We start from the raw sequence: 23,045 nt of genomic DNA, 5'->3' as shown, positions 1-23,045 counted from the left end.
GAGGACAGAGGAGATCTATAGATTATGTAGTAAGGAGAGTAGATCAGATGGAAGATAGTCAAACCACTATAGGTAAAGGAAGACCTAGAAAAACTAAAAGAAAAATTATTGAGAAAGATCTAGAGATGAGATAGAGATATTATATATGATAGAACATTATGACCTCGTTTGATCGGCCCCACTTTGTGGGATAAGGCTCTGCTGTTGTTGCTGTTCAAACTGTCACTGATTTTCTCTAGTGACCAATTTTGGTATTTGTCCACTTCATTGTCGAGTTATATTCCTTCCTTTTTTTTTGACAGAAGTTCTATTCCTTCTTTGTATGCCCATATTTTTGTAATTTATTGTATTATTGTCTGGGTTTATTGAAGTGCACGCCAAATTATGCAGTAGAGTTCAAGTCAAGCACATCCTGTTTTGTAATAGTGCATTTCTTTTACTTCAATTTTTCTTCATTTGTCTTGGTTTTGTTTGACTCAAAAACCTCGTGAAGAGGTTCAAGGCTTTTAGTCAAAGCCAAAATTGCTCTGTTCATCATTGTTATCAAGGACAGATGGCTGCTGGCAAAAAAATCTGCCATATATGTTTGGCGTTGCGGCCTATGCCACAAATATGGTGAATATAATAAAGTTGGTTTGGCCTAAATTCTTGTCATAAAATTCCATGGCGCCACCAAAGCTTAAATTTGACAACACAGCTTCATCACCATTCTGTGGTCAAGCTGCATTGGACTAGTAGACCTTGTTTTGGGTTCAATGGAAAAAAGAAGAGAAGGATACTTTATATTCCACCATCAAGGCTTTGCTGGTGATCGATGGAATGGCTCGGATTTCAATCCAGATCCTTGTGGTTGGACTCCTATTCAGGTACTTTTTTACCATCTGCACGACTGGACACCTAACTTCTAAATTTTCATGAAATACACTGCTACAGACAAGGTTGGACATGTCAAATTGTTTCTGGTTAAAAGTTACGTCGTTTCACGGTGACATGTCAAATTGTATATTTTTCCTTCAAAGATTATAGGGGAATCATGAATATGTATGCAAATGCAGCTCTGGAATTTTTAGAAATGCATTTTCAGGCGAGCTTCATCTGTGGTGCAATTTTCTGCAACTTCAAGCCAAAGTATAAGAATATCATTTGGCTTAAATATAATAATTCTGGCTAATCCAAAATCTGATCTCATTTGAATCTTGTTTCTCCCTCTACTTCTCACAATATGAAACTCAAATTATTTCTTATCACTTGTTCCCTTTCTCTAAGTTTTACTGGTCCTATAGTAAAAGGTTACATGACATGCCATGGTTACTATAATCATGGCCGTTTGGGACATGTCGTTGGTAAAATCAGGACTAAAAGTTAAAATACAAGCATCATGATCTTCAATTATGGTTTATGAAGTTGTTTTATACTGCAGGGGGTCCCTTGTGATCTTTATAATGTGTGCTTAAGAACCTTTGGTCATTAATTCCTTCCTTAATTTATCCATCTCTGAAATACCCACCTCATAGAGGCTGTGGCCCTGCAAGCAATTGCTGAATGGCACAGTGGATTATGTTGCTAACAATCATAGGCAATTTGTGAATGGAGGTCTGACAAGCCAAAGCAGCACCATAGGCCGCAATGGATAGTTTATATGGAGAGATTTCTCTCCTTCTGCCATCATTCCCTACTTTCCACCACTCCATCTTTTCATCAGTCTTTCCTCGACCTGATGTTACATGCAGATCTATCTTATAAGTGCGACTCTTGATATCTAAGATCACTCTATCATTCTCACCCTCTTGAACGATGTATAAAAATTCTCTGTATTCTCATGAAGTTATTGGTAGACACTTTCTATGTCTCTCAAAAGTGAAACATAAAAACTCTTAACTCAAGATTTCTTCACCTAAATTGCACGATCTTCACAAGTCCTTATTATTGTTAATATTTATTATTTGCTCTTATTTTTGTTGAATCAAAATCAACCATGGCATCATACCATTGATCTGCTATCCACAATAGATCACATATGAAACTTGATCACTCCAACAATTATTTCTATTTCCCGGTTGCTATTTTCAACATAAATAAATATTAAGTTGTACTATCACTATGGAGAAAAATAGAGCCAAACACGTTTTAAGCTAAGATATTAAACTTTGGAAGACAGGGAGGGTCCCAAATGGAAAAGGGATAGAAGGTTCTTTCACGGTCAGAATAGAATTTTTGTCACGGCAATTTTCTCACTCCAACTGAGTGAGTCAAACATATGGCAGTGAATAGTCACGTAGCACACCAATGTTGAACTTGAAGAATATTCTGTTTTTCGTCAAATATTGAAGGATATATTGTTTAAGAAAATTGATGAAGGAAATGTATAACAATGCAATTTAGGCATGTTTCAAAAGAGAAAAATGTAAAATCATTATATTTTTATTGTTTTTTTGGTTACTTTTTTTTATTTTGTTGTTATATGCAATTTTTTGTTTTCCTATTATAAAATGTTTAGAAGCATATATTTTAAACTGAGTATATCATGAATAATAACAATTGATTGATTTTGTATGTTTAAATTCAATTATTAAAATCAGTTGAGAGATAAGATATAAGTTTCCAACTTTCTCAGAAAAAAAGAAAAAAGTTTCCAACTTGACATAGATTCTAAGGTTGAATCGTAGCCACAAGCTCCACTTTGCTACTTTTCAGCTGATTCAATAATGTGGTGGGCAACAACAAAGTTAGAAGAACACGTGTTTCTTTTGAAATGAGAATTATTATAATCTTATTGTCAATCCAAACATGCACCAAAAATTGAGAAAAATAATCAAAATATAATCACTCAAATAGATTCAGCCAAACTGCACCAAAAATTTCAAGAAATCTACAATATGAAATGGAAATCAAATATCTGCATTCTTCAGCAGAAAATCTTCACCAAGCCCCCTAACCCAATCAACTAAAGAGTATGGAAAATTGGGGTGCTACAACTATATTAAAACTTATTTACAAGGGGATGATTAAGTACAAATTGGGGAACTCAACCTAATACAAGTCCATAAAAAATGGCCCAAATTTCTAATAAATCACAAATTACAACTTACATACAAATTACAAGTGGAACAAAATATCACCAACAATTAACAATGATTTCAAAGAGCATAGCCACACAATTCTATAGAACCGACACTTTTGAATGAATATGTTTCCGGTGTCTGACACGTATCCGATTCCGACATTGACACAACACTGCCACATGTGATTGCATTCAATTAATTCATTTTCTCAAATAACATGTCGGTGTCGTTGTATATCCGGTGTCAGTATAATTGTGTTTGGTGTCTGTACCTGTAACCAGTGTTTCATAGCACATAAGGGGGCTAGCATGGTGGGGGTTGAAGTTGCTTTAACCTTTTCACAACCTGTTTCATGGTAGGTCTAGTTGAAAGTGAATCAACAGTACAAACAACAGCTAAATGTAGAACCTCTACCAAATCATGTTCCGGTCCTACATCCCATAACCCTGCGGCGAAAAACTCCTTTGCCCTTCCTTGCCTTAGTAACATGCACGCAAATGCTACTATATTGAAACCATTCCCATAAGAAGAAAATGAAGGGTCCAAAACTTTCTTATCAGACAGCAACTCAAGAAGCACCACACCGTAGCTATACACATCAGCTTTATCGGAAACACGACATGTCATTGCGTATTCGGGAGCAACATAGCCGAATGTACCTGCCACACCAGTTGTCGCATGTGTCTCTGAAGTTCCTAGAAGTCTGGCGAGTCCAAAGTCGGAAAGATAAGCATTGCAATCGTCGTCCAACAAGATATTGCTAGGCTTAACATCACGGTGAAGTACACGCGGTACACATTGATCGTGCAGATAAGAAAGTGCACGCGCTATGTCCAGTGCAATCTTGTGAATAACTTTCCAGTCCACAGCCCTTGTAGATCTCTCCTGGATGAACTTTTCAAGATTACCACCGGGAAGATAATTGTATATGAGAAACATCTCTGTCTCGCAAGCATGGTAACCGATAAGAGTGACGAGGTTTGGATGATGAAGCCTTCCAAGGGTCTTAATCTCTGCATGGAATTGTTGAACACCTTGGAAACGTCCAACAGAAAGACGTTTCACTGCAACCAAGATTCCTTGTGATATCTCTGCCTTATAAGTTGCTCCAAATCCTCCACTCCCAATACAGTTGCCTGCATTGAAATTTCCTGTGGCTTGGACAACATTTTCAAATGTCAACGGGACACCGATATCAGTGAACACTGTAACTTCTCTTTTGACTGAACCACCAACCCGGGATCTTGGCTTCCACTTCCGCGTAATGAAAAACAGAACAATAAGGGCTATAAGAACTGAAACAATGGCTGAAGCAGAAGTAATAGATGCTATCTCAATAGCGTTGAAACCATTATTGCTATCTTTGCCAGTAGTTTGTGATGAACTAGAACTGTCTTCAACCTGCCCTTGTTGATTTGCTGACGGTACAGCAAGAGAAAGTCCGCGGCAGGAACTTAAAAATGGATTCCCAACAGCACTGCTGCATTTGATCAAGCTACTATTTGAAGGCAAGTATCCGGATAAGTTGTTGAATGACACGTTGAATGCAGAGAGTGTAGTGACATTTACCAAACCAGTAGGAATGTGTCCAGAAAGATTGTTGTTATTGAGCAAAACATTGGTCAGATTTCTCATGTTCTCGATAAACTTTGGAATCTCACCGGTAAGAGAGTTTGTAGACAGGTCCAAGACTTGTAAAGAGTACAACTGTCCCAGGCTGGTAGGAATTGAGCCACTCAAGTTATTACCAGCCAAAGATAGAAACTTCAGATCCTTCATCTGTCCAAGGCTGGTGGGAATCTGACCTTGTAACTGGTTTCTACTGAGGTTTAGGGAAACAAGAGAGACCAAATCCCCTAAAGTAAAGGGAATTTGTCCAGAAAATTGGTTTTTGGATGCATCCAAAAATTTCAGTGATTTGCACATGCTACTAATATTAGAAGGAATCTCACCAGATAGCCGATTATAACTGACATTCAAAAGCAATGCATCTAATCCATCACATTTCTCAAACAAATATGTAGGAAATGGTCCTGTGAGCTTGTTCTCTCCAACGAGAAGTGTGTAACTACTCTTTTCCTCCATCCTGTCACGCACTACTGGCAAAGACTGAATGCCACTGAAGTTATTTTGCCCAAAGTTGTGAAAAACCGAAAGACCATTTCCCCCTAATGATGCGTAAATGGTTCTATCATGAGCATTCGATGAAAAATATGATGCATAAGGAGACGTGACATCGTCAGCTTCAAATGGATTCACATTCCAGGAAGGATAGGGAGCACAAACATTATCAGAGAAATCAGGAACTGAACCGGACAACATGTTTGCACTAACATCAAACACAGACATACATGGAACATGAAGATCCTTAGAAAGCTCCCCAGTAAGATTGTTTGAGCTCAGATCAAGAAAATGTAGCTTCTTACATAGACCAAGCTGGTTTGGGAACTCTCCGGTGAAGAAATTCAGAGCCAAATTGACCATCTCCAAGTTACCACAAGCACCCCAACTCGTAGGAATACCACCCTCCAAATTCACCATGGGAGCCCACAAAATCCTAAGCTTAGGAAGCGACACAACTTCCTCAGGCATTCCACCTTCAAAATAATTCAACTCATCATTCAAAGTAACAAACTCACCATCCCCAACTGGATCGAAAAGGTTGGACAGCACAACAACAGAAAGCTCCGTACAATTCCCAAGCTCATGAGGAATACGACCACTAAGTGTATTCCTCGAAACATCCAACACCTCAAGACTCTTAAGCTTCCCAAATTCAGCAGGAATATCCTCTTCCAACAAATTTGAATACAACAAAAGCGTCTTCAACCCACCACAATTCCCCAAACTCTTCGGAATCTCTTGAACCAACGAATTACCAGACAAATCCAAATGCTCAAGCTTCCCACAATTCTTACCAATCTCCTCCGGAATAACACCACTAAACTGATTAAAAGACAAATACACCCCTCTAAACTTCCCAACAAAACCAGGAACAGAACCATTCAAACCATTTCCAGCCAAATTCAAAACCTCCAAACTATCAATATCACCTAAAACACTAGGCACCATTCCAACAATCTTATTAAACCCTAAATTCAAAACCCTCAATTTCCTCAAACCTTCAAAACTCAAAGGAATAGACCCACCAATCAAATTACCTTCTAAATCAAGAACCTCAAGTTTCTCCATATTCCAAATCTCTTTAGGAATAAAACCCTCCAACCCATTAAAGGGTAAACTCAAAACCCTAAGTTCAGTTAACTCACTGATCAAAGATGGTAACTTTCCAAACAAAGAACCCTTAAAACCAACACAACTTCTCCTAATTCCAAACCCATAAAGCGGAAACTTGTAAAAATCAGAGCAAGGATGTGAAATCAGTTTACCATCTTCGACGCCGCCGTTGCCGGTGATGTTAAGAGCAACAACACGGGAGTTGGAATCACAGAGAACTCCATAGAAGGAACAGTGGTTGGCAGTAGAGCTCCAGGTGGAGAGAACGGCGGATGGGTCGGAGAGGGAGGCTTTGAAGCGGAGGAGAGTTGATTTATCAGAAAATGTTGAAACGGCGTCGTTTGAAGAAGATAAGAAGAGAAGAAAGAAACTCCATTTGATGAAAATTGAAGATGAAAACATCTCATAGAAGATGAAATTTGAAGAAATTGAGTTTTTTTTTGAAGTGTTTTGGTGGAGTGTGTGAAAATTGGGGGTTTTTGAAAACCCTAATTTTGGAAATTTTGTGAAGGGAAAGAGAAGAAACTGAGAAAGAAGAATACTATAAAACGCTTGTTTCTATTTTCGTCTAAACGCGTTTTCTTTGGTTCTTCTGTTTGTCAAATTATGTTGGCTTGACTTTGGTTGACTAATACAAGTACATAGAACTATTACACATTTGATCATTGTATGAAATGACTAATTTAGTTTTCTGTATATTAAGAAACAAATTTAATGCATTTCATACGTTAAAAGAGTTGTGATACATGTTGAAATGTCCATGGAACTAGCATGATATAGAGACATCATAGTTGGACTATGAACAATTTTATGATTTGTCTTTGAATAAACAAATTTAACATAAGAGTTCACAAGATTTGCAAGTAATAGACATTGTCAATTGTTGATAATTACATTGAAACTAGAGACGTTTCTCTTCCTATAAATGTTATCCACGGGTGTTTTTGAATCCACCTCAAAATCCATATTAAGTTGTTGGAGATCCCACACTCATTGCAATGCTGATGGAAGTCCAGGAGCTTCTTAGTTGATATTACTAAAATATTTATATATCAATAACTCTCTTATTTCTAAAGAACAAATTAGGGTAAACAACATCTGTTGTCATAATAGTCTCTAACTTGAGAAAAAAACACAAAAAAAAACCTAACTCTACAATTCGTTAGCCACTTTGGTCTCCGACATTAGATTTGGCCGTTAACTAATCAAAAAAGTTGAGCTAACAAGACTAAGCAAAAACAAACATAAAATCACTTATCTGACTTGTCTTTCTCCGGATAAAAATGAATATGCTTTCCTTCTGGAGTTGAAAACCCCTTCAAACTGAAAATCTCAAAGTTGGAATCAAGAGATTCTTCAACAACCTCTTTCACAATCTCATCATCGTCACTCAAAATCTCAGAGTTAGAATCAACAAGTTCTTCAAAACATGGAAATATTTTGATTTATTACCATTGATTCATTAAATAGATACTATATATTTGAATTGATTTATTAACATCAATGAAAGATTGAATGGAATGGGGAGGAGGAAGAAGGAGTAAGATTAAGAATTTGGAATTGATTAAGGGATGGAATGAATTGTGAATCTAGGGATTTAAAGTGAACCCAAATATTTTTTTTTCTTATAAATTTAGTCTCTAATGCCACGTCGCACACTTCTTGTCAGCAAAAAAAAGCGTTAGCTCAACTTTTTTGATCAGATAACGGCCAAATCCAACATCGGAGACCATAATGGTTAACATATTGTAGAGTCGGGTTTTTTTTTTGTTTGTTTTTTCTCGAGTCAATGACCATTACAGCGAGGCGCGATTCAGGGACCAAAATTGATGTTTACATAACACATTATCACCCATGACACTATTAAGAATACTTTATCTGAGTCGAATGTCTCAACTGATTTAAGTTAACAATAAAGAGTTGTAGGTCTCAATTTCAAACTTGGATGAAAGAGTAAATATTGATCTAACAACTACTAATTATTAACCGTCACCATTAAAAAAATACTTTATTTTAATGTGATACACAAATTAATATTTTTAACAAAAAAATTTAAAAATAACCACGTTTTTATTTTTACTAATTTTTTTTAAGTGAATTGGATTTTGTTTGCTTTTTAAGGTCATGAACCTCAAACCTCAAAGGACGTTTCTAGATGTACATTATCAATCAAAACAACCCTCATATCAGCCTTATATATGAGCTAACTTCTTATCAATTGAGTAGACGACATTCATTAGCAAAATATCTATTTTTTTATAAATATAAAATTAAAATATTTACATTATTATTTTTATATTTTTAATGTTTGAAAAATGAATGTTTTTATTGGTGGGCCATTTTGTTTATGTTTATCCATCCCAAGTTCCAACGGACATACAACAGCATAATTGAACTCCATTTTCATTTCTGATTTCTAGCATCTTCACTAAATTCGACCGTTGCAATTATATTTCCTCAAAGACACACTCACTCACTCACTCACCTTATATATTAGAATCACATAACCAAGTAGCACAGTATAGTAGAATCATATCATATAACTGTGATGGAAAATATACCGCAAACCCCTCCAAAAGTTCCAACAATGGAATCTCAATGCAAAACAACACCAACTCCTCCTCTTCCTCCTCCTCCTCCTCCTCCTCCTCCGGTTGATCATCATCATCAACCACCCTCCAATGAATTGCGAAAACCTGTAACCCCGGATCATCTTAAACTCCCCAAACCATTCAAATACCCTGAAAGGTATCTATCTATCTATCTATCTATCTATCTATCTATCTATGTACTATGTCTTTTATATTAGATTAGATTCTCTGTAATCACGCAATTCAATAAAGATCTCACAGCTCATATTTCTAGTTATATTTTAAATTGATTGTTTCTGTAGAATTAATTCTAAATTGAAACTAGAATTTGTAATTTTTGTTTCAGCAATTAATTTTTTTTGCCTCAAATTTATTGTTAAATAAACTTTTTTATGAATTTATCAAAAGTAAATCACTTTTATGTTGAAACCAATTTTAATGAATTTATACATTCAAAATCAAATTTTGTCACTGTAGAATCATGTAGTTCTGAAGCTCTCCCATTTTTATTTGACTTTTTGTCTTGAATTTATCGTCCGACTCAATGTATTCAAATATAAATCACTTTGCATTCGAATCATTTTAGTTAAAGTTAATTTTCAAAATTTAGTCATTCAAAATCAATTTTTTGTCGCCCGCATAATCAAACACACAAATGGGAGTTGTTCCATTTATATCCAATAGTTGAAGTTCCTTAATTGTGTGAAAGTATAGTTTTTTGGGAATCCCGTCCAACACGGAATTCGAGGTAGCTACTCATTTTTCCACGCCTCGAGGCGCGACAAGTGAGAAGCTACAACTGTTAGCTTCGGATTCAACACACTGTGGTGCTGCGGGACCGTACAAACAAACACATGCGAAACACGAATTTGGAGTCCCACGTTATCATACCTATTTCTATTTCTTTTTATTGACTTAAGATTTTAGACGGAGATGTGATGTGATATTGAGGTGTGAAGTCTCGTTAGGACCTTAAACAAATAGTAGTACATTATGATATGTAATCATTTGCATAAATTCTATGGAGATAAATGTGCAAATGAGTTTAATAGTTGGGTTAGTGTCATGATATTTATCATTATGTGTTGGCTAATTGTTCTTTTTTACTTCATTTTGTAAGGTATACAAGCCCAACTGATATGATGATGTCCCCAGTAACCAAAGGCCTTCTTGCCAGAAACAAAAAGGGCGGCGCACTATTACCACCCGGAGCTGGTAAATATCAACCAAAGGTATCAATAACAGCTTCAGATTTCTGATATAACATATATAGCACGGACACTTCGTATTGTAGACGTGTTTGGTGTCTGACACAACACTGACACATGTGATTGCATTTAATAATTCAGTAATTTCATTTGCTCAAATTATTATATGTCCTCGTGTGAGTGTCGTGTCTGGTGCATGTGTCAGTGCTTCGTAGCGTATAACTTCTGGGATTGTTAAATTTGTTGTGTAATTTTCAGTGTTGTGGTTTATAACAGTGGTAGTTTATGTCAACTACTGCAGGTTCCAGAGATGTGCTTGCAGGATCTGAGTCCTCTTCAAAACAAGCTTCCAATGTTGATTGATGAGAAACTCAACTCAACTTGAGGAATTCAATGGAATCATGTGATAATGGTTCAATGGAAGTTTGAAGATGATGAAGTATCTTAAAGAACTATATGAAGCTCTTCTGATTTTTGTTCCTAAGTAGGCTTTTCTAGCAACATACTCTGATGTTAAAAAGTTTTGTACTCTCAGAATCTATTGATCCTTGAAGAAACTTATGTAAGGATTTCAAATAAGATCAATTTATTTTACCCTTCTAGTAGAATTTGTTTATCTTTGTTTCTTTTCAACCTTTTTTCTCTGATTTGGTATACTTTGGCAGATAGATTACGATAAATGGATATGATTAGGGAAGTGGTACTTTTCTGTTGCAAGGAATTTGATATGGAAACAACTTATGACATGTCTATAAGTTGTTCTCAGCTTATTTCCACAAGCGCTGCTGGATAGTTTATAAAAACAACTTATAGTTTATATGAAAATATTTTGTGCATAAGCACTTATATAATAAATGTTTATGTTCCAAGTGTTTAATTAAACTATTTATCCAAACTGTAAATGACATGTTCGTGTCAGTTACAAGAGAATGGAATGTTCTAAATAACATAAATGGTTCCTCAACTATTACAATCATAAGTTGGCAAGACACAAAGGAAATGGTTGATGCAATTTATCTGATTCTATAAATTCACTCCAAACGAACTTCATACCACTGAACTGATCCAACTTCTCCATCAATTTCAAGTTCACAAAAGGACTTTGCTAAGAAAGAAACAGCATCATCAATGGTTTCATATCTTGCAAGATCAGGAGGAAGAGTCTTGCCAGGCCAATTTGTGAGCCACTCTTTCAAAGTGTCTTTCAACTCTTCCTCTGACACAAACCTCTCATCCTTCCCTGGTTCTAATAGTACATAAGTATCTGTTCTTTCATTTGCCCTTCTCCTCCTCATTGCAAAAACCTGTTACAAAATTCAGTGTTAGTTGCTTAACAAAAGAAAAAAGTGCATTTAGCATATATGAAATGAAATGACCTAGTGTTATGCAGTTTAACATATATGAAATGACCCAGGCCACAACACTTGACATATCGTCTTTTCTTCCTACAGGTTACCTCCACGGGAGGTAATCTTGTTCGAGGTACGGTCGAGCACTAAAGGTGGATAGCTCTCCCAACTAAGATTCAAACTTTAGGTCGCCCGTTGTGGAAGACTAGTCACTTCGGCTAGACCTAACCTTGGTTCAAACTTGACAGTTGACACCAGTTCTTATCACATTTAACCTGCCATAGCAGTTCTTAGGAGCATTGATCTGAGAAAATCAGTTTTGACAAACATATGTTTGGTTTGATGTTTCAGTCTTCAATTGTGTATCTTGTACTATTTTTGCTGCAATTTCATCAAAGTTCCAAATCCAAGCTTTCACGTCAACATGGTTTTTCATCGTGATTGACGTGAAAGCCTCACAGAACCAAACATACTAAATGTCCCAATGAACAACTTTCTCTGAAATCAGGGTTGGTACTTGGTGATCAAAAGAACCCTATTAACTGATCACAAGAATACTAAGACTAAGAGCCTGGTAGATTTTTTTATTTATTTTTCATTTTTTTTATTTTTCTAAATGGTTTAAACAAAACATAATAAAAAGTTGTTCTCACTGTTTCTATATGAAACTTTTCACAGAAACATTGAAAACAGAAAATAAAGTGCAAACAAGATGTCAATTTTGTCCTTAAAACTAAATATAAGAAATAAAAAAAAAAAGTTTTTTGAAAACATACTATAGGTTCTGAGATTTCAGAAGTTACTGCAGGGAATATACCTTTGTTTTACTTCTGCAATCGAGTGCAACTTGAGGCAGTCTATGATGGATAGAAGAACTTAAACATTGAATTAGGCCTGGTGATGTTATATGTATTGCTGGATTCTGCATATGGTAACTTTTTGTAGCTGCAAATGATAAATAGTTCAAGTAGTTAAATTTCATTTGCAGCTGTTCAAAAAACATTCATACCAAGATTATGGTCAATTGTTTAAATTACTATCACAGTTATGGCTGCATTTGCTATGGATGAATCATCTGAATGCTCTCAAAACTACCACTCTATTTTACAATCATTCACAACAATGATAAAACTACATGTTTCTTTCCATCAAGTTAAGGGCAGAAAATTCCTATATGGTAAGGCAATTTTGGCCATCTAAGGAATTATACAAATGAGTTCCCTACTTACTAGTATTGATAATATAATTCATGTCATAAGAAACATGCCCTCTAAAAATAATGTAATGTATATGTATGTGTATATATACTACATTGTGAACAATAAAGCTCAAAAGCTGAAAAGATAAGGCCATAAAATAGCTTACAGTGGAGAAGCTGAACTCTAACATTGAAACCATGAGGCTGCAAAACAACTACCATGGTTATTAATTATTTTGTGCTAAGCTTCATTCATGTTTATGGAGTTTTGGACCAATAAGAAACCAAAGTTATCATCCATATAGGAGCTCGTATGAATTACAATCACAAACTTCTAGGGGATAATTTCTTTTCTTATGGTTCTCTAATTACCCTCCATTTTTCTCATATTTACAATATTGTCATTCTTGTTTTGTTCTGGATTTTATCTATTTTTGGCTTTTTAGTTATGATTTTTCAAATCTTGAAACAAAATTACAGATAGTATGTGTTTGACTATAGAAAAAAATAGTATGTTATTGATCTATCATAATTTGTTAACAAGGACCAAAGATGGTAATTGGTAATAGTTTCAATGGTTACAAGCAAAAATTGAGCACAATGAATATATAAAAGGATATAGTATATTTTGACGCAAAAAAAGTTTCATAAGAACTAATGTGTTTTTCATCTAAGGTGAGAGAAAATGATGATTAAAAAAGAAAATAGTAATTTTATCTAATTCATCTTCTTAAGTAATATACTAATCCAATTAAACCGTATTTAATTGGATTAGATCATATTTTTTAAAGGTGTCATCCAAACCGAGCCACATATAGTTTTAATATTTGAATATTTTATTTTTTTACCTCAAAATTGATTAAAACTGCATCGCTAACGCCGATCATTGTCATTTCCCTCATTTCCATTTTTTTAAAACATTACATGATAAGATATACCAACATTTTTTTAATTGAATAAGCAACATTGAGTTTGAATATAGATTTATGTGAAATATATAAGGATATAAAACTATTGATAAGATAACAAAACAAAAACATTGTCATTGACTCATTGGTCTCTAACAATATAAAGAGTAACGGCTAATAGAGTTGGATTAGTTCTAATATGTTATAATTAATCCCTCTGTTAAATAAACAGATTAATTCCCGAGATCTTCTCTTTGCCTTCCTTTATCAAAATTATCATTCTCAATGTCAATAATTTCTATGTTCTCCATACACAATTCCATATACCCCAAAACCCAGTTTTCATCCCTTTAATTAATTCCTCTAATTCTTCATCTTAATTGTATGTCTTACATTTCATCTCCTTATATGTGTAAAACCTTTAATCTCACATTAACCTTCATCTTTTGCCAATTTATTGATTGAAGGATTGTTATAAATTGAAGCTAAAGGATTTCCAGAATCAATTCTAATAACTTGAGTAAGTTTTATATATTTTCTCCTTATAAATTATTTGTGGATTGTAAAATAAGAAAATTCTATATTTTTCAATCATTTTTTTGTTGAAGATAAAATGGTGTATGCTAATGATGCAAATAATCTCTTCTTGTATAATGATTGATGTAATATTTGTAGCTTTTGTTATCTGCATGACATGACAATTAACATTAACGTATAATGAAATATCAAAATAAATTAATTTTGTGCCAAAAAAATAATCTATACAAAACCTTGTTAATTCTATTATCAAAATTATATGCTAGATTACAAGAATCTATTGTCAATTTTGTCATAATTGTGAGATCTTAATGTACTTTTTATCTTTCTTTTGTAGAGCTCCAAAATTAATGGCTTCATATAATTATGAGAATAGAAAAGGAAGTGGTAAAAAATTGAAAGTACATTTTGATCTTCCTAAGGATGGAGAATCTCCAATTGATCATCACAAAAAGCATTCAAGTGCTTCAATTTCATCACAATCTTCACTAGATTCGGATGATAACATAGAAAATTTGGAAGAATCTAGTAATGTTGGTGGTAGTTCACCTGCTTGGAGTTTTCATAGTGGAACATTTATGCAATCTCCTACACCTCAGTTAATGAGTCCTAACCCTAACCCTAATTCTGGATATGATCCAAGTAGAATACCATCTTCTATTTTTGCTTCTAAACCTACAAGTCCCATGGAATGGAGTGTTCAATCAAATGAATCATTGTTTAGTCTTCATTTGGGAAACTATAGTTTCTCAAAGGATCAATTTTTTGCATTCAATAGTAAATCAGGTGAATTGCCAAAGAATAATGATTTCATCGGCGCGTCGACGACATTGCCGCCAGTTCAAGAGGTGAATCATAATAATGACAAAAATGTAGTGGATAAGGAGAGAGATTCTATGTCGCCGGACTCGTCTCATGGCTCAATGGATACATCAGATGAAACGACAAATTTGCCTTTGAAGAAGGACAAGATTAAAACATCGAACGAGAAAATAGATTTAGTTTTGAAGGATGATGACCATGATAAAACCAAAACATCGACAAATTTTGATACAACTACATTGGACAAAACTCATGAAGATCATAATAAAGCGGCGGCGGTTCCTAGTGAAGAACCTAAGAATTATGCGACCAATGTCTCATACCGTTCAGTCGAAAGCGATATGAGCAACCATTCATTTCAATTTCCTATGTGAGTCTCTCATCATATCTTCTTGCTTGTATGTGCTATGTCATTATGCTCTATAATTTATATTAGCAGATTTGTTTTAAATGCAAACCAAACATCATGAGATTATGTTTTTGCACACACACAAAATTATCTATATATGTTTTCATGACAAATCTCCATAAACTTCAATTTTAGTATCCTCTTAATTTCCACCGAAAAAAAATGAAATAGAGGTGTAATTATAATCATTTCAGTTTCATACTATTAACCAAAATTATTTTTCTTGATTTTTTTTCTAGATTAACAGCTGATGGAGTAAGAACTAGTTCAGAAACAATAGAGTCAGAAAAGCAAGAAAAAAATGAAAAGAAACAACATCAAGAACAAGAAGAACAAGTGATAGAGAAGCCAATGGAACCTCCTAGTCCAAAATCTGAAAAACCACCAAAGAATTGGTTTAGACGTTGGTGTTGTTGTTCCTGCTTGTCAGGTTCACCTTGTTACTAATAAAAGGTCTTGAAATGGTGTTGTTGAAAAAGAAAGTATTGTGACTATGCCTCTCAGTTATAATGTCTGCCTAATCAAATATTCGGCACCCCGACAACCAGGGATTCTTAGCATTCACACAATTGAAATGTTGGTGGTTGTTCCATCAAGATCGAACGATCCAGATTCAAGTTTGGTATTTTCAATTATAAAATTAAAATCTGCATTTTTTTAACGGGAAAATCTTGATCGAACAGCTACCGATACCCTTCTTGGTTGCACAAGAAATCTGAATTCCAAGTATTTGGAGACACAATGGCTTCCTCACTTAAGGATATCTCATATCGCATGCGGGGTCAAGTAAGCATTCACGGTAATCAATCCATTAAGGATATCTCACTTTAGGATATCTCTTAAGGAAATCAGACGATTCGTACGACTTTGATTGAAGGACTCGAGTGATTATGGTTCATGAGAGCTATATGGTCTTTTATCCAACGATACTGATTGATTGACTCAAGAAATCGGGATGGTATTTGGTAGTGGAAATTCATTTCCCTCGATTACATGGGAATCATTTTGATATTTTGAAGAGAAATTCTTGCATGAGATCGTAGTTTACGATCAAAACTACTCAAAAATTCATAATATATTAAAATGATTAAAAGGTGTCCGTGTGCACAACTGTTGAGGCTCCGGCGTGGGCTCAAGGTGTAAATGATTGATAAGTAAATGCTTGTAATGTTGAAAGGGTGGAAGGTGAAAATAGGTGATAATAGATTCCTAATTTAATTCTACTCATGTATATATCCATATCCTTCTGATCGATGTTATATATATATATTTGCATCGAAGTGTGAATATGAACATTTTTTTCGTCTTATTTTATATTCCCTCAAACTATCATATGCATTTTTTATCCAAAAAAAGGACAATTTAGAGATTTAGATAGTCTTTTTTTTTTTGTTACAAGAGATTTAGATAGTTTATTTGATTTGCATCTTTGAGTTTTTATTTTAAACTTGATAAAATATGAGCTGTATGATCTTCATTAAAAGGTTTTTTTTTTCTTAAAAAATGTAGCGACAACAATGTTACACATAATTTGAGTCCACTAGGTAACATGAAGTGATGAATTGCGGTGATATTAAACCAAGAATTTAAGCACATGTGAGTTGTGGCACATCCCTTGACAAATTAGTCTATGGTTTATGATATCTTTGTCATAAATCTTAGGTTTAAATATATTTTCGGTCCCCCTATATTCAATATAATAAATAGTTTATCTCTATTTTAAAGCTGTTTTTGGGTCCACCCAACTTCACTTTTATATGAATTTTCATATTCTTTACATAATTTTTTATTCATTTTTATTGATGTGGCAACTCTTATTATGCTTTTTCTTTATGACATGGATATCCAAGGTGACCATATAAACTATACGTCATTAATGAATATGTCAACTCAACAAAAATGATCTTATAATAGAATGAGGGTGGAAAATTCAAAAGAAAATAAAACATGAAATTAAAGGACGAAAGAGTGGTTATTGAAAAGGGATGACAAGAAATGTATTTAACCTTAAATCTTAATTTTCTTTCTTGTATTATCTAAACTTTTTTGTTTTAAGCGTGGACCATATCCTTGTCCTTGGTAAAGATTAAAATATACCAATGCAAACTGTCGATTCATACAAATCATATGATTTAAATGTTTATTCCTTTCAAATTTTACTACATGTTATTTTGACATTTTCATACATATTAATAAATGTAATTAATATTGTATTGTAAAGAGAACTTATAAGTGATTTTACAAAGTCATCTCTCACTAGTGACATGGAAAAGAAAGATCAAAAGAATTGAAAGAAAATGTTATAATAAATAGTTAAGAGTATGATAGAGAAATGAACATTCATTATGTATTTGTATTGTAAAGTGACATATAATAAAATTCAAATATTTTTAAGTCATTTTCATAATTCATAAACTTCATCATTCATCAATTAACTTCATCATCATGCTTATCAAATTGCAAGTAGAACTTAAACATTAAAAATCTAACTACCTTTGTTTTATTTAGGTTACTTACAAAAATAGAACAAACATAATCAGTGAAACCTCATTTACTGTTTAACATTAACATCATACTTGGAACATGACATAAACTTCATCATTGTTCATCATGCATCAACTTACGTTTTAAGTCTAAGTCAATCATCATCAATTCGTGCAATATTTATCATTTAATACGTAAGACATAAAACATGAAAGTATATATAAAGTACAAAACAATATTTCCCAGATTTTTTTTGCAAAATCACTATTTAATTAAAGTCAAGAACGATATACAACATAAATTCAGACATTCTTGTAAAATTTACTAGGTATATATAATTCACATTCAAAGACAATGACTTGGTCCAATATCAAATTCAAAGTAATCAATTTAAAAAGAAAAAAAATATGAACTAAAATTGATCTCCATTACACTTTCTGCAATCCATACTGTCAAATGAAATCTTCAAATTTTGAATATTTTATTGAAGCTATTCAAATTACATATGAACTTGATGCAATTGGTCCCATCTAACAATTCTAAACCTATCAATTATGAAGAAAAAAAACACACTAAACCTATTTTGTGTAGTAAATTTTCAAAAACTGTGTTACCGTTAAAAATTTATTTTCATATGTAACAAGAATCACTTCACCTCAAAAACCTAATCACTCAAATAATTTCAGTAGCTGTAACTATAAACATTTAAATCATACTATCACTCGCATATAATCAATTTAGTAAAATTGCATGGTCTAATCAATGCAACAACTTCAACTCTTAAAATCTAACATGCACATTAAACTCTTTATTTTTCATCAACCAACATAGAATTTATATGATACCATATTGATTTTTCCAAGTTTAATGGACTACATTGAAAAACCGAGGAGTATCCAATAACTCATCTCATTCAATATTTGAGTAAGAACCGCATCACAAGTCAAATGTCTAAGGTCTAGGAATTGTTTTGGACATTAATATAAGTGTATGTCAGAGGAAAAAAGTGTGTTTGATATCACGGTAAGTATGTCAAAATCATAGTGAGTCACCATGATTTTGTAGAAGCATTAAGGTATTGTTTTTGAAAAATCGTACTGGATCGTTGTGATTCTGACATATCTACCGTAATATTAAACATAGACCAAAATTTAAAAGTAGTGTTATCCATAATCTACAATGAAGGAAAAAAAAAAAGTCTCAAAATCCTAGTAATTTTAGTCCAACATAAGTCAAAGAAACATAGTAAATTAACAACAACAGAAAAACATGTACGAAAAACGCGTTTTGTTTAGGAAAAAACAGAGCTTATGTTTGAGTCGTGTTTGTCTCCTTGTTCTTTCTATTTCTGCATCTTCACAATTTCAAAATTAGGGTTTTCAGAAAACCCCAATTTTCACTCACTTCACCAAAACACTTCCAAAAAAACTCAATTTCTTCAAATTTAATCTTCTATGAGATGTTTTCATCTTCAATTTTCATCAAATGGAGTTTCTTTCTTCTCTTCTTATCTTCTTCAAACGACGCCGTTTCATCATTTTCCGATAAATCAACTCTCCTCCGCTTCAAAGCCTCTCTTTCCGACCCATCTGTCGTTCTCTCCACCTGGAGCTCTACTGCCAACCACTGTTCCTTCTATGGAGTTCTCTGTGATTCCAACTCCCGTGTTGTTGCTCTCAATATCACCGGCAACGGCGGCGTCGAAGATGGTAAGCTGATTTCACATCCCTGCTCTGATTTTTTCAAGTTTCCGCTTTATGGGTTTGGAATTAGGAGAAGTTGTGTTGGTTTTAAGGGTTCTTTGTTTGGAAAGTTACCATCTTTGATCAGTGAGTTAACTGAACTTAGGGTTTTGAGTTTACCCTTTAATGGGTTGGAGGGTTTTATTCCTAAAGAGATTTGGAATATGGAGAAACTTGAGGTTCTTGATTTAGAAGGTAATTTGATTGGTGGGTCTATTCCTTTGAGTTTTGAAGGTTTGAGGAAATTGAGGGTTTTGAATTTAGGGTTTAATAAGATTGTTGGAATGGTGCCTAGTGTTTTAGGTGATATTGATAGTTTGGAGGTTTTGAATTTGGCTGCAAATGGTTTGAATGGTTCTGTTCCTGGTTTTGTTGGGAAGTTTAGAGGGGTGTATTTGTCTTTTAATCAGTTTAGTGGTGTTATTCCGGAGGAGATTGGTAAGAATTGTGGGAAGCTTGAGCATTTGGATTTGTCTGGTAATTCGTTGGTTCAAGAGATTCCAAAGAGTTTGGGGAATTGTGGTGGGTTGAAGACGATTTTGTTGTATTCGAATTTGTTGGAAGAAAATATTCCTGCTGAATTTGGGAAGCTTAAGAGTCTTGAGGTGTTGGATGTTTCGAGGAATACGCTTAGTGGTCATATTCCTCGTGAGCTTGGAAACTGTACGGAGCTTTCTGTTGTTGTGCTTTCCAACCTTTTTGATCCGGTTGGGGATGTTGAGTTGGTTACATTGAATGATGAGTTGAATTACTTTGAAGGTTCGATGCCTGAAGAAGTCGTGACACTCCCTAAGCTTAGAATTTTGTGGGCTCCCATGGTGAATTTGGAGGGAGGTTTTCCTTCGAGTTGGGGTGCTTGTAGTAACTTGGAGATGGTTAATTTGGCTCAGAATTTCTTCACTGGAGAGTTCCCAAACCAGCTCGGTTTATGTAAGAAGCTGCATTTTCTTGATCTGAGCTCAAACAATCTTACTGGGGAGCTTTCTGAGGAACTTCATGTTCCATGTATGACTGTGTTTGACGTTAGCGTGAATATGTTGTCTGGTTCAGTTCCTGTTTTTTCCAACAATGGTTGCTCTCCGTTTCCTTTATGGAATGGGAATCCGTTTGAATCTGTCAATGTTACGTCTCCTTATGCATCTTATTTTTCATCAAAAGTTCGTGAGAGATCACTTTTCACATTGTTAGGGGGAGTTGGCATTTCAGTCTTTCACAACTTTGGGCAAAACAACTTCACCGGCATTCAGTCGTTGCCAATAGCACGAGACAGGATGCAAGAAAAAAGTGGTTACACACTTCTTGTCGGAGAGAACAAACTCACGGGACTATTTCCTACATATTTACTTGAGAAATGTGATGGATTAGATGCATTGCTTTTGAATGTCAGTTATAATAGGTTTTCTGGCGAGTTTCCATCTAATATTAGTAAAATGTGCAGATCACTGAATTTTTTGGATGCATCTGGAAATCAAATTTCAGGACCCATTCCACCTGCTTTAGGGGATTCGGTCTCTTTAGTTTCCCTGAACCTCAGTAGAAACCTATTACTAGGTCAGATTCCCTCTAGCCTCGGACAGATGAAGGATCTGAAGTTTCTATCTTTGGCTGGTAATAACTTGAGTGGCTCAATTCCTTCCAATCTGGGTCAGTTGTATTCTTTACAAGTCTTGGACCTTTCAACAAACTCTCTTACCGGTGAGATTCCTAAGTTTATAGAGAACATGAGAAATCTAACCGATGTTTTGCTGAATAACAACAACCTTTCTGGACACATTCCAGCTGGTTTAGCAAATGTCACTACACTCTCTGTATTCAACGTGTCTTTCAATAACTTATCTGGATTCTTGCCATCAAATAGTAGCTTCATCAAGTGCAGCAGTGCTGTTGGGAATCCATTTCTAAGCTCCTGCCGTGGCGTTTCTCTGACTGTACCATCGGCAAATCAACAAGGGCAATTTGATGAAAATTCTTCCATGACTGCAGCAGATACTGAAAAAAACAGTGATAATGGTTTCAGTGCTATAGAGATAGCATCTATAGCTTCTGCTTCGGCCATTGTCTCTGTTCTTATAGCCCTCATTATTCTGTTCTTCTTCACGCGAAGGTTGAAGCCAAATTCCAGGGTTGGCGGTTCTACCAAAAGAGAAGTTACAGTGTTTACTGATATTGGTGTCCCTTTGACATTTGAAAATGTTGTCCAAGCCACAGGAAATTTCAATGCAAGCAACTGTATTGGGAGTGGAGGATTCGGAGCAACTTATAAGGCAGAGATATCGCAAGGGATCTTGGTGGCAGTGAAACGTCTTTCAGTTGGACGTTTCCAAGGTGTTCAACAGTTCCATGCAGAGATTAAGACCCTTGGAAGGCTTCATCATCCAAACCTCGTCACTCTGATTGGTTACCATGCTTGTGAGACAGAGATGTTTCTCATATACAATTATCTTCCGGGTGGTAATCTTGAAAAGTTCATCCAGGAGAGATCCACAAGGGCCGTGGATTGGAAAGTTCTTCACAAGATTGCACTGGACATAGCGCGTGCACTTTCCTATCTGCATGATCAATGTGTACCCCGTGTTCTTCATCGCGATGTCAAGCCTAGCAATATCTTGTTGGATGACGATTTGAATGCTTATCTATCCGACTTTGGACTGGCCAGACTTCTTGGAACTTCGGAGACACATGCTACAACCGGTGTGGCAGGAACATTCGGTTACGTTGCTCCTGAATACGCCATGACGTGCCGTGTTTCCGATAAGGCTGATGTGTATAGTTATGGTGTGGTGCTTCTTGAGTTGCTCTCAGATAAGAAGGCATTGGACCCTTCATTTTCTTCTTATGGAAATGGTTTCAATATAGTAGCATGGGGATGCATGCTGCTGAGGGAAGGAAGGGCAAAGGAGTTCTTCGCCGCAGGGTTATGGGATGTAGGACCGGAACATGATTTGGTAGAGGTTCTGCACTTGGCTGTTGTTTGTACTGTTGACTCACTATCAACAAGACCTACAATGAAACAGGTTGTGAAAAGACTAAAACAACTTCAACCTCCACCATGCTAGCCCCTTGTGTGGCTGTGCTCTTTTGAAATCATTGTTAATTGATAGCAATATTTTTCTTCCACTTTTAATTTGTAACTTGGTAATTTGTGATTTATTAGATTTCGGTCCTTTTTTATGGACTTGTATTAGGTAGAGTGCCCCGATTTGTACGTAATCATCCCCTTGTAAATTTTAATATAGTTGTATCCCCAATTTTCCACGCAATTTTCTTGATTAGTTTAGGGGACTTGGTGATGGTTCTGCAGAAGAATGTAGATGTTTGATTTCCACGCCATAGGCATCTTTTTCATCTCTATCTTGTTCAATAAAATTATAGAATAGATTCAGTTTCTTGAAAATGTTTGTGGTTCAGGTATGGTATTATACTGGGAGTATATCTTTTATACATTTTTATCACTCAAGATGTCTTTTTAAATATTACTATATTTGTTCTTAAAGTACA

General features: G+C 34.8%; 4 protein-coding genes and 1 pseudogene across 5 annotated transcripts; 3 read left to right on the top strand and 2 right to left on the bottom strand.

Moving 5' to 3' along the window:
• Window positions 1-2,799: 2,799 nt before the first annotated feature.
• On the bottom strand, window positions 2,800-6,864 carry RPK2 (receptor-like protein kinase 2). Its single transcript, XM_085722200.1, has one exon. The coding sequence runs from the start codon at window positions 6,699-6,701 to the stop codon at window positions 3,366-3,368; it is 3,336 nt and encodes a 1,111-aa protein (XP_085578326.1). The 5' UTR covers window positions 6,702-6,864; the 3' UTR covers window positions 2,800-3,365.
• A 1,811-nt stretch (window positions 6,865-8,675) lies between these two features.
• LOC146912698 (hydroxyproline-rich glycoprotein family protein) lies at window positions 8,676-10,706 on the top strand. The gene is made up of 3 exons (XM_085722203.1): window positions 8,676-9,047; window positions 10,011-10,122; window positions 10,400-10,706. Exons 1-3 carry the CDS (start codon window positions 8,848-8,850, stop codon window positions 10,481-10,483), a joined length of 396 nt encoding a protein of 131 aa, XP_085578329.1. The 5' UTR covers window positions 8,676-8,847; the 3' UTR covers window positions 10,484-10,706.
• A 249-nt stretch (window positions 10,707-10,955) lies between these two features.
• Window positions 10,956-12,973, bottom strand: CRR7 (chlororespiratory reduction 7). The gene is made up of 3 exons (XM_085722202.1): window positions 12,813-12,973; window positions 12,265-12,392; window positions 10,956-11,402 (listed from the first exon to the last, which is right to left on the bottom strand). Exons 1-3 carry the CDS (start codon window positions 12,865-12,867, stop codon window positions 11,130-11,132), a joined length of 456 nt encoding a protein of 151 aa, XP_085578328.1. The 5' UTR covers window positions 12,868-12,973; the 3' UTR covers window positions 10,956-11,129.
• Window positions 12,974-14,433: 1,460 nt separating this feature from the next.
• On the top strand, window positions 14,434-15,888 carry LOC146912696 (uncharacterized). The gene is made up of 2 exons (XM_085722201.1): window positions 14,434-15,282; window positions 15,561-15,888. The coding sequence occupies exons 1-2, from the start codon at window positions 14,441-14,443 to the stop codon at window positions 15,766-15,768; spliced, it is 1,050 nt and encodes a 349-aa protein (XP_085578327.1). The 5' UTR covers window positions 14,434-14,440; the 3' UTR covers window positions 15,769-15,888.
• A 3,105-nt stretch (window positions 15,889-18,993) lies between these two features.
• Window positions 18,994-22,941, top strand: LOC146912695 (LRR receptor-like serine/threonine-protein kinase RPK2 pseudogene; annotated as a pseudogene). The gene has a single exon (XR_015016836.1). The product of XR_015016836.1 is annotated as an LRR receptor-like serine/threonine-protein kinase RPK2 pseudogene (transcript).
• Window positions 22,942-23,045: the final 104 nt, after the last annotated feature.

The sequence above is a fragment of the Medicago sativa genome, chromosome 6, assembly GCF_051527215.1.
Source record: "Medicago sativa cultivar Bolivia chromosome 6, Bolivia_mono, whole genome shotgun sequence".
Classification (NCBI taxonomy): domain Eukaryota; kingdom Viridiplantae; phylum Streptophyta; class Magnoliopsida; order Fabales; family Fabaceae; genus Medicago; species Medicago sativa.
Note: the sequence above shows the minus strand (reverse complement) of the source record. Positions and strands in the feature narration are given on the sequence as shown.